Here is a 17057-nt window from a genome sequence, read left to right on the forward strand (position 1 = left end):
GTTGTAAGAATGCCCAGTCGGACAATAGAAAAGGAGAGATGGAGGGAGAAGGAGAGGAAGAAGAGTGAGAGCACAGTGTCGATTGAGGGGGTTAACAAGCTTAGTGCCAACTGGATTTGGAGGATTCTGGCAAAGTCCAACGTCTGTGGCGTTTCTAAGGAAACGAGCGCAACAAAGTTCACAGAGCAGAAGCTGAACTTAGTGGAAGCTCGTTGCTGCATTGAGACGACTACTACAATCAGTGGAACGCTAAAACCAGGTTACCATTTAAGTTTACCTATGACAATTCACTCATTTGTACATGTATTACTGTATGTATTACTACTTTTACCGCTTTTAGAATACACATTTTGCAAGATTAATGATTCTCCAATTATACAAATTTGAAATGGCTATCTATTGATTTACCAATACCTTGCCTGTATATAGTTATGAATTAGCCTAATTTGCTTTCTAGCTGACTTGTTAGGCTGAGAAAGGATAGTTTCACATTTTTTAATGTCTGCTTTAAGGGATACTTCACTGATTTCCAGCCAGCTTTGTATCATAACAGTGTGAATGATATGTGTTAATGCAAACTTCCCTTCATCTTGCCACCGGCCACCCAAACTCTGATCAAGTTATAAAATAGACGGTGCTGATCGAATACAAATCAGGATTCCTTTATTGTTCTGGTGTGACAGAGTGCATTCTGGTCATATGTTTTCTACCTCTTGAGCAAAAGCAAATGCCACAGCCATTTTTCTCTGTTTTCTCTGGTCTTGTAGCACTAGCAACTTCAAAAGTATTTGCCTCTATCTACTGCATCAACAGCCCGGTTTTCTGAAAAGACCATCTTTTCAGCAGTAAAATCCACCTTAACGCATCATTGCCCTAGGATTTGCTTCTTCAGTTATATTTTTTTATTTCTTTTAAAATGGTTTCTAAAATTTTACTATGCATTTGCATTGTATGCTGCATTTCATTTTTAATGTTAAAAATGTGTACAGTAAAATGAACTTTGAATTGCCTAGTGTATCAGGCCTTGAGCAGACAAATTTAGCTTTGAAACACTTTTTAAAATAGTTTTTATGTAAGAAAAAGTTCTTGACTGTCTTCAGACTTTTTTTGTTGAATGAAAAAAATAGCTTGCAGCAGAACAAACAATTTTGTAAATGTCTAAATTCTAAAAACTGGGCACTGATGTTTAGTGCACTGTTTTGTTGTAAGTTTTTGAGCAGAGCGTGGGTGCTATACTGTTTCCTGTATTGTTTAAACAAAGGCATAAAAACTAAGATCAACTGATAAAACTTGACAGCGGCCATCAAATATAAACCAAGATTCTGATATTGCACTGCCTATTTCTGCCTATCTCATTGCCTTCCTCAATTGTTTCCAAAAACAGATTTTAGTGTACTGTTTTTAACTGTAAAATGTGATCATTTGTCACCAGCCAGCTGCCAGTTGGACAGGAGACTCCTATTACGTGACACCCAACAGCAATGGTCCTGTGCGGCACACTGATAGTTGTAGATTTTCTATCTCTTCTTTGTTCTCGTAGTTGTATATTTTATGTCTCTTGAGCGAAAGCAAATGCCACAGCCCTTTTTCACTGTTTACGTCTCTCTATTGAATAGATAGACCCACTTTTTTAAAAGTCCGTCTTTGCAGCAATAAAATACCTCTTAAAAACAATAGGAATTTCTCATTTCCCATTTCTCTTAACAGCTGATCTAAATGGGGAATCATTACAGCTGTGAAAAACTGTATGAAATGGATACACAAGTAAAAAATGTGAACCTATCCTTTAAGTTTGCAGGATTGGAGGATTTCTGAGATGTGGTTTAGGGTGCAGGAGGAGAGGGGAGGCGGGGTAACATGAGAGAAAGCCTCACTCTGCCCGACAACTTGCTACCAAGCTGTTGAGATGGTGAATAATAGATGACTGTACTTTATTAGGTGTATCTTTTCTATGTCTATGTTAATCTTTGCCAGTGTCTTTGTGATTATGATGGAGGTGTAGAAAAAGAAAAAACAAGCCCTGCAGAAAATTTAGATTTGTAACAGTTTGCATTTTGTTAAGTAAGTCTGACTCCATCAGTTCCTGTGCCACAGGTAAAACTCTCCTACTGGGCACAGGCTGACCAATGGAGGATCGCATGACCTCATCATTAACTACGGGTACCGGAAGCAGTTCTGTTGCCATGGTAACAGACTTAATGGGAACTGACCCGCAGCAGAGTGCAGGTTCAACCCTCCAGTCTGACGGCCACCTGAGGAACAGGTGAGAGACAGGGGGAGAGGCGATCCAGTGACACATACACACACACACACACACACACACACACACACACCTGCCACTACATACTCACTTTTAGCTAAGGTGATATCACATATCACACAGACCTGACTGCACTGCACACTTGCATGCAAGGACGCTACTGCCAACATCTTCCCTGGAATTACTCACTTTGGAAGATTTTTTTTTCTTTATTCGCACTGGGAGGTAAAACTGAATCAAATTTGTAGATTTTTAGATCAGATTGAAATAAATTATTACATTAATTACTATTATTAAGGATGGGACACTTTATGTCATTGTGCAAATTTGTGTGAAATTGAGAAGATGTAATGTGAGCTTGTTTGTGTTGTATTAGGATCAAAGAGTTAGAGAGGTCAGAGAGGAGCCTGCTGGTGCAGCTCTGTCAGCTAGCCTCTGCCTCCCACCTCCCCAGCATGCAACACTCCCAGAGGCTGGACCAGAGACTCCACATGCTCAGAGAGGAGGTCAGAAACATGGTGAGTGCTCGAAGTCTCTAAATACAATAGACATGGATGTACAAACTGTATGTAAATGTACAATAAAGTTGGTTTGCTAGGTCATGCACAGTAAAAAATCAAAAGTTTGACAGATAAAATCTACAGTAAAGACTAGAATTAGTTTACTAACACAAAAAAAACAAATACATATTCTAAGAGGACGTTAGTGTACCGCAGAAGACCTTTTAGCCACCAAAGTTAAGGCATGTTGTAAAGAAAGCTTTCAGTAAGTGGGATTATTAGGAGTTGGTTTTCAGACTCCACAGTGGTATTTCTTAGATTGATATTTTCTCTCCGTGTCCACCCTTCTCTCTTACCTCCTACCCAGACCCAGGAGAAGGAGCGAGGGGAGCGGGCTTGGAGAGATCGACTGCAACGTTGTCAGAGGCAGCTGAAGGCCAAAGAGGATGAGATGAGCCGCCAGTCACAGTACTTTGAGAACTTTAAAACCCAACTCCAACACAAGCTCAGCTTGGCCCGGGACAGAGAGCACAGTCTACAGAACCGGATCTACACTTTAGAGAAGCAGCTACTGGACATGACTGTGAGTGCTGCCACTGGCACGACAGCGATTGGTGCAATCAGAATTACTGCCGGGACAGTAACACACTGGGGAGAACAAGAAAGGCTGCCTCCCATGAGAGGAGAGGGTGAAGGAGAGGAGGAGAGAAAGGAAGAGAGGAGGAGGCAATGGCAGCCAAGTGTGAGAACTGATAGAGACGGAGGGCGAGAAGCTGAGAAAGAGACACAAGGTGGAAGAGTCAAAGACACAAAACAGAGCTCAAATGAAGCCAGGCTGCAAGGCTTCATCCTGAGCCTGCAGGAGGATCTCAGGGTGCTGCTGGAGAGAGAGGAGGATGGGGTGACAGAGCGGAGGGGGCTGATGGAGCAGCTTCAGGAGGCCCAGGAGAACACCCACTTCCTGGGCTGCAGGGTGGAGGAGATGAAAGCAGTGGTGCACCAGCTGAAGCTGTCTGAAAGCTCCTTGTTGGAGGAGGTTGAAGATCTGAGAGAGGAGAACCACAGACTCCAGCAGATCCTTCCAGCTAACCAAACACCCAGTCAGTCAGCCGCAGTCCCTGAGTCCACATACTCGAGTTCTGGTACCAAAACACTATCATATATCACTGCCATGGGACACACCTTAGTGGGAAGTCCTGGAGAGGTGAGTGAGACATGACTGTTACTATAATCTTAATTTAAGCAGGTAGTCTGATATGATCAAGCACTGAATACAGCAGAAAAGACGAACAAGACAACACAAAATTAAAGCTCGAATGGGTCCAATGTGATGCCACTTTCCTAGTTTTAATGTCATTTGTGCAGTACCTCATTTGATTTACACGGTGCAAAGTACTGGAATATAAGTATATGGAGAGATTTACAAACAAAAATGCTAGTGTGTAGCTCTTCTCTTGGACCAGCCAACTTTTTCACACAGCACACAGTAATCAGTACAATATTTATCTCCTATAATAAAACACAAGGCACAGAGGTGTGCAGCATAAACTGTTTTAAGGCATAATGACCAGCGTGAGAGTACATAAAAGGATATCTCAAAAGCACAAGTCAATAACAGGCAAGACGGCCCACTGCACAGTGGGTTTCCTGTCTTTAAGAGAAACACATGCTCTGTTATGATATTAGAAACACATTATTAGCATTTAGTTAGCCCCCATAGCTTGCTTTGTTGGTTGGCTGGCCACTTGGTTGGTTGTGTGAGGTGTTTGTTTTTATGCCAATTGGTCAAAGGATGTGTGTGTACATAAATTATTACTTGAATGTATTCAGTTGTTTTCTATTATCCATTTCTACCAGTTATCCATGTTTAACAGACCAAATAGAGTTGATAAAAATATCTAAGGGATCAATGAATATTCAATCCGGTGTTATTATTGGCTTAATGTTGTAAATTCCTTCTTGTTATTTCATGAGAAGGCATAACAGCTTGAAAAGAATGAATGCTCCTGAAGAGTGGGAGCTCTGTTGTGAGGATTTAGAGTATTACATAACCACCTTCCCTTTTGTAACTGCTTATACAGTTGTATCTAAATAATAATATTTCAGCGTAGCTGACTGACTTACTTTGGATTATGTTCTATTATTAAGTGTTTTGTAATTTTCATGTTTACACAATTTATTCACAACTGTGATCTCCGTGTAGGTAACTCTAAAGTCAGATGAGGGAACAGGCCAGCCTCAATCATCTGCAGTTCCACCTGTTCACCACCAGGTTACAGCAGAGAGCGCACAGAACAACACGCAAGATCATCCCTCAGCTGCTAAATCAGAAACGAAAATGTCTCACCACTTAAGCTCCACAAACAACCCCAGCCTCCAGTCTCTCTCCTTGACTACAGAGACATTAGATGAGTTCAAACTGGGGACCTGGTGCTGCAGAGGGATCCTGAATCTGGAGGAAAGCCCCAGTGAGGAATGTGATGCCCTGAGGGAAGCCTACAGGAGCTTAAGGTTGGGGGAGGATCTCGAAGCACTTCGAGAGCAGCGTGACCGCATGGAGGGCGCCCTGGAGCACACACAGGAGAAAATGCAGGTGATAGCTCAAGAAAATGCTCGACTGAAAACACAACTCAGGAAAGAGAAAGAGGCGGAGCAAGTGTCTCCAAGAGAAAAGGTATGTCACAGGGGTTGCAGTACAGCTGGATTTACCAAGATTGAATAATAAACTTTTCTAGTAGGTCTGTGATAAAATTCTACCTTTTTGTACACTCAGATTAGCACGATGCCCATTAGCGATGGAGCTGAAGATGAAACCATTCTCGCTCTCGCTCATGATGATCTTGTCCAAGGTCTGAATCAAGAGAACCGAGCCTTGGCGGACCGCATCCAGGAGCTCCTGGCTCACGTTGAGCTCAGAGAAGAGGAGATCAAGAGGGAGAAGACACAGCAGAGGGAGCATGTCTCCAAGCTGGAGGCGGACAGAGTTAGGTTGGAGCAGGAGAACCACGAACAAGAGTGTTTGATTACAGAACTCACCAAGAAGACAGAGGATGATCTCAATACCATCATGGAGCTGCAGCAAAGGTTAGTGGACAGTGAACAGCGTGTGGAAGAATCGCAGGGTGACAAGGAACTGTTTGGATCTCAATTGCAAAGTGAATGTACAGCTGCAATATCAGGAAGCTTTCAACAAAACAATTTGGAAGAATGTGTGGATGGTTTGGTGGAAAGCATGCTGAAAGGAGAAGAACCACAGCTGATGTCTAGTCAACAACCAGATGATTTGATAGCTGCTTCAACACCTGGTTCTCAACTTGATAATCACTATGATCCATCACAGGACAGGCTGCAGAACAGTCTGCTTGTTACTTCATCGACTGATCAAGTGGGCCAACTGAGCCTGTCCATCCAGAGCCTTAAGACAGAGGAAGAGGAGCTGTCAGGCTGTGTGAATTCTCTCAGAGAGCAGCAGAGAGAAGTAGCTCTGTCTGTCCAAACACAGACAGAGGTGAAACAGCAGTTAACTCGGACAGTTTGGGGACTGAAAGAGGAGAAAGACATTATCTCTCAATCACTGGCTGCTCTCAAACAAGAGCGAGAGCAGCTTACTAGGACAGTCTGTGGGCTGAAGGAGGAGCGAGGTCAGATTATAAAGTCTATGAGTGGCCTGAAAGAGGAGAGAGAGTCTTTATCTGGTCTCCAGAGAGAAAAAGAGAAACTGTTAGCAGCTCTCTCAAGTGGGAAAGAAGAGAGAGATCGAATCATGCAGTCACTACAAAGTTTACAGACAGAGAGTGGGCAGTTAAGCCAGGCGGTGCTCTATCTGAAACAGGAGAGAGACGAACTAACTGATTCCCTGAAGTGTCTGAAAGAACAGAGAGACGGGGAACAATCATCTAACACTTCACAAGAAGCCTGCGAAAAGTTAGTAATATCAGTCAGCAGTTTGAGAGAAGAAAAAGAGAGAATTGAGCATTCAATCATTTGTTTGAAACAGGAAGAAAAGCAGATAAAGTTATTTCTTCAGGGCCTAAGACAGGAAAGAAACAGCCTCGATGCTACTCTGCCCATCCAAACACAAACAGAGGGGAGGAATCAGACCTGCGACATTACGACACAGAAGTCTGAAACTCTTGTTGGGACAGGAGCTATGCAAAGATGTCAGACTCATGACCACACAGGAAACTCTGTACAGGTATTAAGAGTAGTGTAAATAATACCTTTGTGCATTATTTTAGTGTCACTTTAATATCCATTAAGCGCCGTGGTTCATCTTGTGTCATTTATATTATGTCTGATTATTGTGTTCTTATCCAATGATGGAAAACAGGAGCAAAGTGATCTGATGAGGGAGATCGAGGCTTTGGGAGCAGAACTGAAGAGGTCACGAGATGATCTAGAAAAGAGCCATGAAGATGTGAGTTCACAGATTAATCTTTATTATCAAATTTTATTTGCATAGCAATGTTCATACTGTGAAGTTCAGTGTGGTTCACAGATGACTGACAGGGCAATAATAAAACAGAACAAGTGTAAACTGTAAAAACAACAAGAAAGACAAAAACAGTGTAACATTTTGAGTGCCTTTGAGACAATAAACACTAGATTGCAGTACTAGGTAAAAATACATTAAAAGGAGAAAACAGGAACAACAATGACAACAATAAAAATAATAAATACAAAAAAATATCTTTATAAACTTTATATTTTTTGTTGCTGTTATTTACTATTATTAGTAATTACTATTGATAATTATGATTGTTATTACTAATAACCTTTGTGGAGATTTGTTGTGATTCAAGACAGAATATGCTTTGGACATTCTGTTAATTTAACAAATAATAGCTGTTGAAAAAAACGATCCCAACTCTATTTACTAGCTCTAGGTAACAGAAAACTCAGTAGTTTATACTTGCAGGACAATAATAATCCATTGTTGGATATTTGACAAACTTAATGTGTTCATGTGCGTGTTTGTGGTATCTTCAGAACAAGAGGCTGCACAGTGAATTGTCCCAGTCAGAAGACAGGAGGGAGGAGGCGGAGAGAAAGGCGGCACAAGCAGCTGACAAGGTGACAAGGCTGACGGATGTAGCCCATCAGATGGAAGAAACCAGAAGGGAAAATGAGAGCCTCACAGCCCAGGTATTTACCCAATCATACATACAAAAATGCTTTAAGCAAACAAAACTCAACATGTACACCTCATAAACATACACACAGAGTTTCAGCTCGAAATATGTCCTGTAGTTTAGGCTCTCTGTTATTTTTGGTTTTGCTTTACACTAACTTTCCCTTCAGGTGCAAACCCCTAAAAATACTTATTTATCTGTTAGACATAACCGATATTTGCATCTGCTGCAGGTGAAGGAGTTGCAGAGCAAACTGTCCGGCCTAGTCAGAGAGAAGACTGATGCTCTGTCACTGAAGGCACAAACAGAGGAGCAATACAACATCCTTTCAGCACAGCTCAAAGCTAAGGCAAGAATGGCTTTCTTTTTTCATTTGTTATAAAACATACTGATTAGATCCAAGAGCCTGTTAACAGAACTATAACATATTGATGTCAACTATTTGAGTCTCGAATCTAGCACAAAATGTGGTTCCTATTTCCTGATAAAAAATGCAGAGAAATAAGTCTCCATTGTCTCCAAACCTAAATTTCTTCCCAAAAATCAACCTGCTTTTTTAATAATCAGATGTTTACACCCATGGAAGTCCACTCTAGTACTGGCAGACCAGTTTGTAACATGTTCTTTACCACACATTTGTGACTAAATTCAGGGTCTTAAGTGTGTTGCTGTTCTTCAGTTGTTTGACTTTTGATCATTTTGTCATTTAAATATTTAGCTGAAATTGATCATACATAAAAAATGAGAGTCCTCATTACAAATCTGTTCCTGCGTGTGTGTGTCAATGTGTGTGTAAAACCCCACAGACGGTGGCTCTAGAGGAACTAAACTCGGAGTACATCGCTCTAAAACGAGGACAGGGCAGCAAGGATGATGTGAGCGCTGTTCTCGTCTCACTCAGGACACGTTACGATGACGTCAGAGCTAAGGTGGTTAACCAGTCAGCTGTGGCTTGGCAGTCCATGATGATTAAAGCACTTTGTTGTATGTTATGAGCTGATCATTTTTTATCTGTGTCATATAAACAGTTGTTTTTTTGTGCTTTTTGTACTTTAGTATGATGCACTCCTGAAAAAGAGGAGCCAGAATGATTTGGATATAGCTCCTTTAAAGGTGAGGAAAGGTCATTTTTATCTTTATTTTTTCTTCTCTTCTTTAATTTCTTCAGATTATTATTATTACACATTGTACTACTGATTTACTGTATGTATACCTTGAACATTTTTATTAACAACCTGGCAAAATGAGCTTTTCAGTTGATCTGTCATATTGCAAAACTTCTGAACAGCTGTTTGACTGACACGTGTTTTGTCCAATAACAGGCCAAGCTGTCTTGCCTGGTGTTAAAGTGTCAGGAGAGGAACAGCTTATTGGTTCAGATGAAGAAGGCCATGCATAAACAAGGCTGTGTGGACTCCACACTGACACAGCAGGTCGAGCAGCTGCTCAGTGACGTTGCTCTGCAGGACTATGCTGCAGCATTCACACCAGGCAGCAATGTAACCACCCGAGATCACACCACTCGGTTCACAACAGGATTCATTTCCAAATTTCAAGACTACAACAGTGGATTCACACCTGATCAGACCCACTCGACTACATCCCCACCTGGAAATCAGCAAAATGGATTCGCAACAAAATCTGGAGAAAAATGTCAAGAACTACAAAGTGAAAAACACACACCTTTAGTCACCACTGAATCCACTAGAAATCTTCAAGACTGCAGTATTGAAGTCACACCTGCACCAAGACTAAAGACAGATGCCAACTCACCTGTGCCAACCTCACCAGTGCAAGAGCCTGACCGTGTCAAAGCGATACCATCACCTGATGTTTCAGCTCTGAAGGAGAGCTTTATCACCAATACAGCTCAGGTGAGATAAGACATCTATTCATTAAAAAAGCTCTTTTTTCTCTTCAGATTGCTGAAGCTGCATCACGAATTCCATATTAACATGCCATTTAGTATAAACAGAATGTGAGATTTTTTTAGTAAGTCCCAAATTTCCGTATGAAACCAATAGTACATAATTTGCACACTAATTCCAGAGAAATATTAAAGTATGCAATGTGGCAGTGACGACAACATTCATAACAGTCTTTGGCAGAAAGCAACCGAGGTGACGTTAATATTGTCACATAAGCTAGATAAGCTAGATTCTACATCTCTGACTGTTAGATTAGTTGCTTAAATTTTTCAGTAATTAAGCATTATCTGGCGATGAAGATGCCTGCGTGATACACAATGAGAGAGCTAAGGTTGGCATGGGTTACCGTGGTTATGTGTCTCCAGCCAGCAAGGAGGCTCTCAGGATGTAACGTTGTAATTATAGCTCTGTGCGCCTGAAAAATACTGTTTAATCACAATTAAGTTTTATCAACAATAGTTCACATTTTCGGTATGCAGTGCATAGTATGCAATTTCAGAAGCAGCCTTAGGCTTAATGGTTGTAGATTTAGCATTTTAACAGCGCTAAACCATTACTGCAGTAGTTATGGGATATAATTGTCATAGTTAAACAGGATAGGCAGCACTTCACGGCTTCAAGAGTTGTTTTCTTTTGCGCTGCCATGCCTGTATGACTTAACATATGCGAAAAAATCAAGACGAACACACCAACATTTTTATTTTATTCAGTACAGCAAACATCTTTGACCCAAGTGGCCAAGATCCCGTTTATGACTGGGTTTATAGAGAATGTGGTTCTAATCAGAATACTAGTATTAAGGGAAAAGGTTCACTATTTTTCAAGTGTGTCTCAAAGCTTGGATGTGGGAATGGGAGTCTGAGACATTCAAGCCCATGTCAAACGAGTTCACATAATGCTGACTGAGCCTATTGCCACGAGGGCCGCTCTCTGTCTTTCTTAGTTTTAGTGTTTGACGTCTGTGAGAACTTTCCCACACTGGCACACCAGAAGTTATACTTTTTAAGTGAAAGTAGGCAGGAAGGGAAGATTATTTGTCATATGCTAGATTTGTTTCATAGTTGTTTTTCTGTTTTGTTTTGGGTTTTTTTTGGCGCTGCTTTTTAAAAAAAAGTGTAGGCATTATCTGTATGAGCATGAATCTGATGTTTCTCATCTGATACTATATATGTTAACAGTTTAAAATAACGTCTCCCTGTTTTTAAAAAAACAGGGAGAGCAGCAGCTAGGACTATGGTGGAAGCTATAACAGAAAATCCAATAAAAATTGTCAAATAAACATGTCCGATGTTGATGCTCCAGATGAAACAGAAACTGAGTTCAGAGGAAGGATTACAGTACAAAAAAAATAAAAAGACTTGAATAGAGTGTTCCTGGGAGTGAGGGAGATGGAGCTCACCTGCAGGCATACGTCAACAGCGTTAATGTAAATAATCCCACTACAAGAGAGGGAAGACAAAAGTTTAACACTCCAGCTTTAAAACAATGATCAGTTGCCTGTCTGGTTATTGTTACTGCCATGTTATTGTTTTAAGACAGATTTGAAAAATTTTGAACCTAGTCTGTTAGTTTCAGAAAAACACATTTAACTGTTTGTATTTATGATGAAATTCTTGTCAAGCACTACAATATGCCTTTTCTCAATCCCACCACAGCTCTCTCCCTCTGCCAATGGACCTGAGAAATTTAGATTTTATTACCAAGATATGAAAGGAAAGTCCTCTGAGGCGACCAGTTCGATTGGATCGTCACTGAGTCTGACTCCTCCCTGCTGCAGCCCATGTGTCAGTCCGAGCAGGAGGCTTAGTAGTCCTGAGAAGATCCTCAACCTACATGAGCAACTGCAGAAGACTCTAATGAGCAGCTATCAGGTACGCTGCAGCGTTCATGCAGCATTACACAGATGCATTGCAAATAACACTGCTCAAATGTCTCACCAGACATAAAGATGTATGCACACACACTAGCCAAATATTCTGAGTATATGTCCAATAAATGTGTTTCTCTTCATTTAAGGCTCCAGAGAGTAGAGGAAGAGGACAGCAGCCCAGGAAATGTCTCTCATTTTCAGCTCCTGCAGACCTGAGACCAGCCTCTCAGACACAGCAGCAGAGCCTCAGTTCCGATAAACAACAAACCAACTCTCTCCCAGTCACCGCTGCTGCAAGTCGAGCTAAGCACACTCCAGCATATAAGCCAACAACACTTTTTAATGCAGTGGCCTCTCGATCTGCTAATGTTACGCTCAGCCCCAGCATGTTTACTAACCGTCACTTTAAAGCAGACACATCTAAAACTATGTCTGCTCTTTCTAGCTCTTCTAACTTTACTTTTACTGCTTTGGCACCTTGCAAATCCAACTTAAGCAGTGGCACTAAAATAGCAACATCTCCAGAACTGGTACAGAAAATCACTGCTGTCCCTGACATATCGGATGCTAAACACACAGCCTCTACTCCGTCAACTCAGAGGACCATTACCGCCGACTCTTATGTCTTAATATATTCTGACACTAATCCAAACACCACTGCCTCACACACTACTGCCCCGAGCTTATCAACTGCCCCCGAGTCAAAACATTTCAACACACCCTCTAAAATGGATAGTGCTGCCGCTGCAGATCATGAATTTGCCGCATCCTGCACTCGACCTGCTCATAGCTCTCCTGAGAGATCCAACAAGTCTGCCAGAAAGTCTGCTGCGGCTCCAGAAAAGACCAAGACAGGAAGACCCAAACCAGGTAATACACATATTCAATATCTGAAGCCTTTATTGATACAATAAAGCATTTGCTCAAACTTTACATGTGCAGTATAGTTCATGTTACAGCACCGTTGCATAACACTGCAGTTTACAGTTGTAGAAAATTTTGTTCTGCATGTCAGTGTGATTATATTCAGTTAAAATATGGACCATGCTCTGTTTTTGTCTCTTGAATTAGAAATAATGCCGCTGAAATTCCAGCACAAATTCTAGCAGTTTGATGTTGCCCTGTTTATTACCAAAATACAGCAACAGATAGATACGACTTTATTTATCTCACACAGGGGAAATTCACACATAACAGCAGTTTGAGAGTCAGAAGCAAGTGCTAAATAGATCTTTTTAAATACAATTTTAATAAAATAAAAATTTAATTTAAAAAAATGTTTATACACTATATACATCTGTCACTTTAAAAGATACAGTATGTCCAAGATTGATAAGATAACTCAAGCGCATGTGGTGTGTAGTACTTTATATAAAAAAAAAGTATATATATATATATATAATTACACAGTTAGTGGTAAAATATTGCACAGGATTGTTACACAGCAGAAAGGATATGAACATATATTATGTTCATACACACATGTAACACAGTGGAATAGAAAAATTATTTTGATGATCGAATAGTCATTTAAGTAATTTTTTCCAACAAAACAACCACATATTTGATGGTTTCATGCTTCTTAAATGTGAGGAATTGATGCTTTCATGATACATGATAATAAACTGAATACATTTGGATATTTGGACTGTCGGTTGGATAAAAGACTAACAATGTCACAATGGGCTCTGGGCATTTTTCACCATTTTCTAACATTCATAGACCAAACAATCAAGAATATAATGGGCAGATTAATCGCTAATGAAAAAAATAGTTGTTGGTAAGTTAAATTACTTTATTGTGGTGGAATTTGAATTTAAAAGGTACACTGTAAAAGTAACCTGCCATTAAACAAATGAATAAATAGTTAATAGTGCATTTATGCTGTATTGTACTCTGTGTTTGCATTATAAAAGCAAAATAGGGCACTGTGTTTGATTTGTCTTTGTCCGATCACCTGCAGGCGCTCCAGCCGAGGTCTGCTCTGTTGAGGTCATCAAAACAGTGGGCCAGAGCAGCCTCATGATTGGCTGGGAGAGGCCGCCCCTCGACGAGCTGGGCTGCAGTAACGGCACATTTGTGTATGGATACAGGGTAGGCAGATCAAACCACAGTGTACACTTTATTATTTGTTTGTTCTTAAACTCATTATTTCGTGTCACCTCTCAGGTGTTTGTTGATGGGGACTTCCACAAATCAGTCATGAGCTCAGCATGCACTAAGGTATCAGTCTCTTAAAAGCTCTGCATTATCGTACCCTGTTATCACTCCTAAAGTGAAACTTCCTTAAAATAACAGCAGTTTGTGCACTGCATACTTTGTTTTTCCTTGTACAGTGTATTCTGGAGAATGTCGATCTGAGTGTCCCAGTCCACATTAGTGTCCAAACACTGGGCTCCAATGGTCTCAGCTCAAACTTTGTCCACACCATGTACAGGACTTCCATCAGAACAGACCACCACTGACTCACAGTGTCCTAACCACAGCAAACGTAATGGTGGCAAAGGTCAACATGTAAGTATTAAAATATTATACACCCCTGGTTCATACAAGTTTAATTGTCACTGCATCAAATTTATTAGTGTTTTATTTTTTTGTCATTTTCTCTGAAGGATTGCTGCATTTTCTCAGTAGAATCCTTCTCTGCAAGTGGCCAAAGTTTCAGTGGTAGGCTGTGTACATTTTTCACCCTTGTGTTTATATGCATCAGTACACACACAGTAGGGTGCAATTGATATTTAAGAAGGACTTAAAGGGATAGTTCACCAACTTTTATGTGTATAATCAATCAGTGCTGATGGTCAGTTCAGCACTGTCTACTTATGCCATTGTTCTGCGTTTATTAAGGGCTTTGGATGATGTTCCATGAGGAATGCATAGTGACGCAAACACAGGCTCTCTTGGGGCTCTCCTGCGACAGCCTCCTACAAAACTGCTCATGCTGAAATTAATTGCAGCAGAATGATTCAGTTTCTGCTGGCATCGGAGGGCAGTTTTAGCGAAGGGACCACCAGTCAGTGTTTGTTTTTATCAGCTCAGGCTCTGAAGGGTCCCTGCCAGTGTTATCCTCTTGCAGCCACAGCCTCGGTCACTCTCCGCTGACTTTCTTTGGCTGTATAGTCGAATTAATAGAGCTCAATATTCCAGTCAGCCAAAACACTATTACATTTATCTTCATCCATAACATCCTCTGCACTATTTTGGATTACCATTTTTTACTGTTGAAACTTAGTGTTTGCAATATACAGGGTCTCCACAGTCATGAAAAACAAGGTTTCCTGTTTGATTTCTTTAAGACACAGGAAATACATAATGAGCAATTTGTTTCACAAAGAGGACAAGGGAAATGTCCAGAAACTACATTTATACTTCAGCCTAATATTTAATGATGTATTTAAAATTATGTTACACTTTTTTTTCAGGTAATTTTCTTAAAACTTTTTACTAATTTCTTGCTAATTTTGGGGCTATTTCTTGTTAAGTTGCTTGTTGCCTTCTCCCCATGTTTTTGAAAAAAGTTAAGCCACTTTGCTCAGGTTTTGAAGGGTTACAAAAACACCGGAAAAGAAACAAAAATAAGTCCTCATTATGGGTCCTTAAAAACTCATGGAAAAGTTTGGAGATTTTGTCCATGTAATTGTGTGGGGACCCTAATATAAACAGATTTTGCAGCTGTGTGCACCGCTTTCACGGTTAAAAAAGCACACACTGAGGACTTTTTTTTTGCTTGAATTGACTACATTTACCATCAACACTGATTGGACATTCACATTAAAGTTGGTAAATTGTTACTTTTTCATACCAACACCTCTTATTCTCCTCTGTGGTCTGTGTGATCATCTATTTTTCTCTTTGTCCTGTGTGTCCGTCCTTCAGTGCACAGCCATCTATAGCTGCAGCCCTCTGAGGGGCCGTCCTAACCTCCACCTCGGCAGACAGCGAGGGAGACGTCGTCACGCTGCTGGGATACCATCAGGCTCAGGTCAACCTATCAGAAAAAACTCGTCTCACGTTGTCTCACTTTACCAGCCTATGAACACGTAGTGACCCGTGGACGGCCGCTAAACCTCAAAACGATTAACTGATGTCAAACAAAATAAGACTCCCGTTTCTGCGCCGAGAGATAATCAGCACGTGAAAGCAGGTGAAGAATCACTTGATCTTTGTTGGAGGAACTTTCAGAGCTGGATTCACCTCTTAAATTGATCTAAAAGGACAGATTGGCTGCCAATCAAACTGATAAAAAGTGTTACTTCACTATAAACTATATGAAGCCAAGATCAATCAAACTGTCAAAGCTGCCTGTTTGAGGGACGTCTGCTGCACATTTTAACACTGTGTGAAACACAGAGAGATCATGTGTCATACTGCTTCATCAGATCCACGCTGCTGCCTCTCTGGACTCTGTGACATGAACAGCTGGAGGGACACTCACTGTATCAAAAGCCTTTTTTTTAAGCAACACATAAACTGTACAATGAGCTGATGCAACATTGTACCCGTGGGTCATCTTACTTGATTTTTACACATGAAGCCAAAAAAAAAAGATTCACTCCAAAGACTTTATCTGTCTCCTCACAGGTCTACGGGATTACTTCAAACACTGAAGTAATTTAGGTTCTGAAATTTGCACACAGTCATTATTGCTATCTAGATAAAATTAAAAAAAAGAGATTATCACTGATATTTTTTGTAGAGAATATTATAAAAAAATATGCCAATGTACCACAAACTGTACTTCTTTTTGTATGAGTGACACACTATGAGTTTTTCATAACTAATAGATGTTACGTTTGCACGCGCATATTGTTTTATACACTGTTCACAACACACACATATTGTATAATGTTCTTTTGCTACTTCCTGTTGTATGTGCGGGTGTGGAGTGATCATGGTGCAGCAAAGGTATTTTTTTATCAGTAATTGGAAATATTGATTCCCGTTGATTCCTTAAGCCTGTACAGAGAATAAATGTTTATATAATATTAACTCTCATTCCAGTATTTCTGTGTGAGTGTGTGGACCATTTATTATATATTTTTGTATTTTTCATACATTTTTAACTTTTATTTATTATTTCTTTATTTTTAATTTAGTTTAGTTTCACTTAGTTTTTAGAGTGGGTTGGCTCATTTCAGTGTAATTGTTATTGTTAAAAATGTTTTAGCTGTTTGGTTTTTTTTAAATTCTAACATGATTTTTTAAAAAAGCCATCTATTTGTCAGGGGCAACATTTAAGAAGTTCAGAATAGGTATAAGTATATCTGTATATTTTAGTTAGTTTTGTAAGTACGCAGTATCATTTCAGGTTTTTTTTTTTCTCAAGTCGAGTTTTTTTCAGTATTTTTACACCCACTTTTAGTTTTG

The 17057-nt window shown here is 40.2% G+C and overlaps 1 protein-coding gene across 2 annotated transcripts; it reads left to right on the forward strand.

Annotated features, from left to right (window-relative positions):
* The first annotated feature begins 120 nt into the window (after window positions 1–120).
* LOC121948485 (uncharacterized) lies at window positions 121–16693 on the forward strand. Of its 2 annotated transcripts, XR_015777270.1 has the most exons (19): window positions 121–259; window positions 2095–2263; window positions 2637–2778; window positions 3128–3964; window positions 4964–5434; window positions 5534–6955; window positions 7091–7177; window positions 7750–7905; window positions 8125–8241; window positions 8699–8821; window positions 8949–9005; window positions 9215–9766; window positions 11476–11691; window positions 11837–12560; window positions 13654–13784; window positions 13860–13913; window positions 14027–14204; window positions 14303–14357; window positions 15567–16693. XR_015777270.1 is itself a non-coding variant. In XM_088081060.1 (18 exons), the coding sequence occupies exons 2-17, from the start codon at window positions 2127–2129 to the stop codon at window positions 14153–14155; spliced, it is 5355 nt and encodes a 1784-aa protein (XP_087937186.1). In that variant the 5' UTR covers window positions 121–259; window positions 2095–2126; the 3' UTR covers window positions 14156–14204; window positions 15567–16693. The 2 variants fall into 2 exon arrangements, 1 of the variants encoding a protein (XP_087937186.1); XM_088081060.1 differs by lacking the exon at window positions 14303–14357.
* The last annotated feature ends 364 nt before the right edge of the window (window positions 16694–17057 follow it).

Source organism: Plectropomus leopardus, chromosome 8, assembly GCF_026936395.1.
Source record: "Plectropomus leopardus strain MGB_pleo_1.0 chromosome 8, ASM2693639v1, whole genome shotgun sequence".
Lineage (NCBI taxonomy): Eukaryota > Metazoa > Chordata > Actinopteri > Perciformes > Serranidae > Plectropomus > Plectropomus leopardus.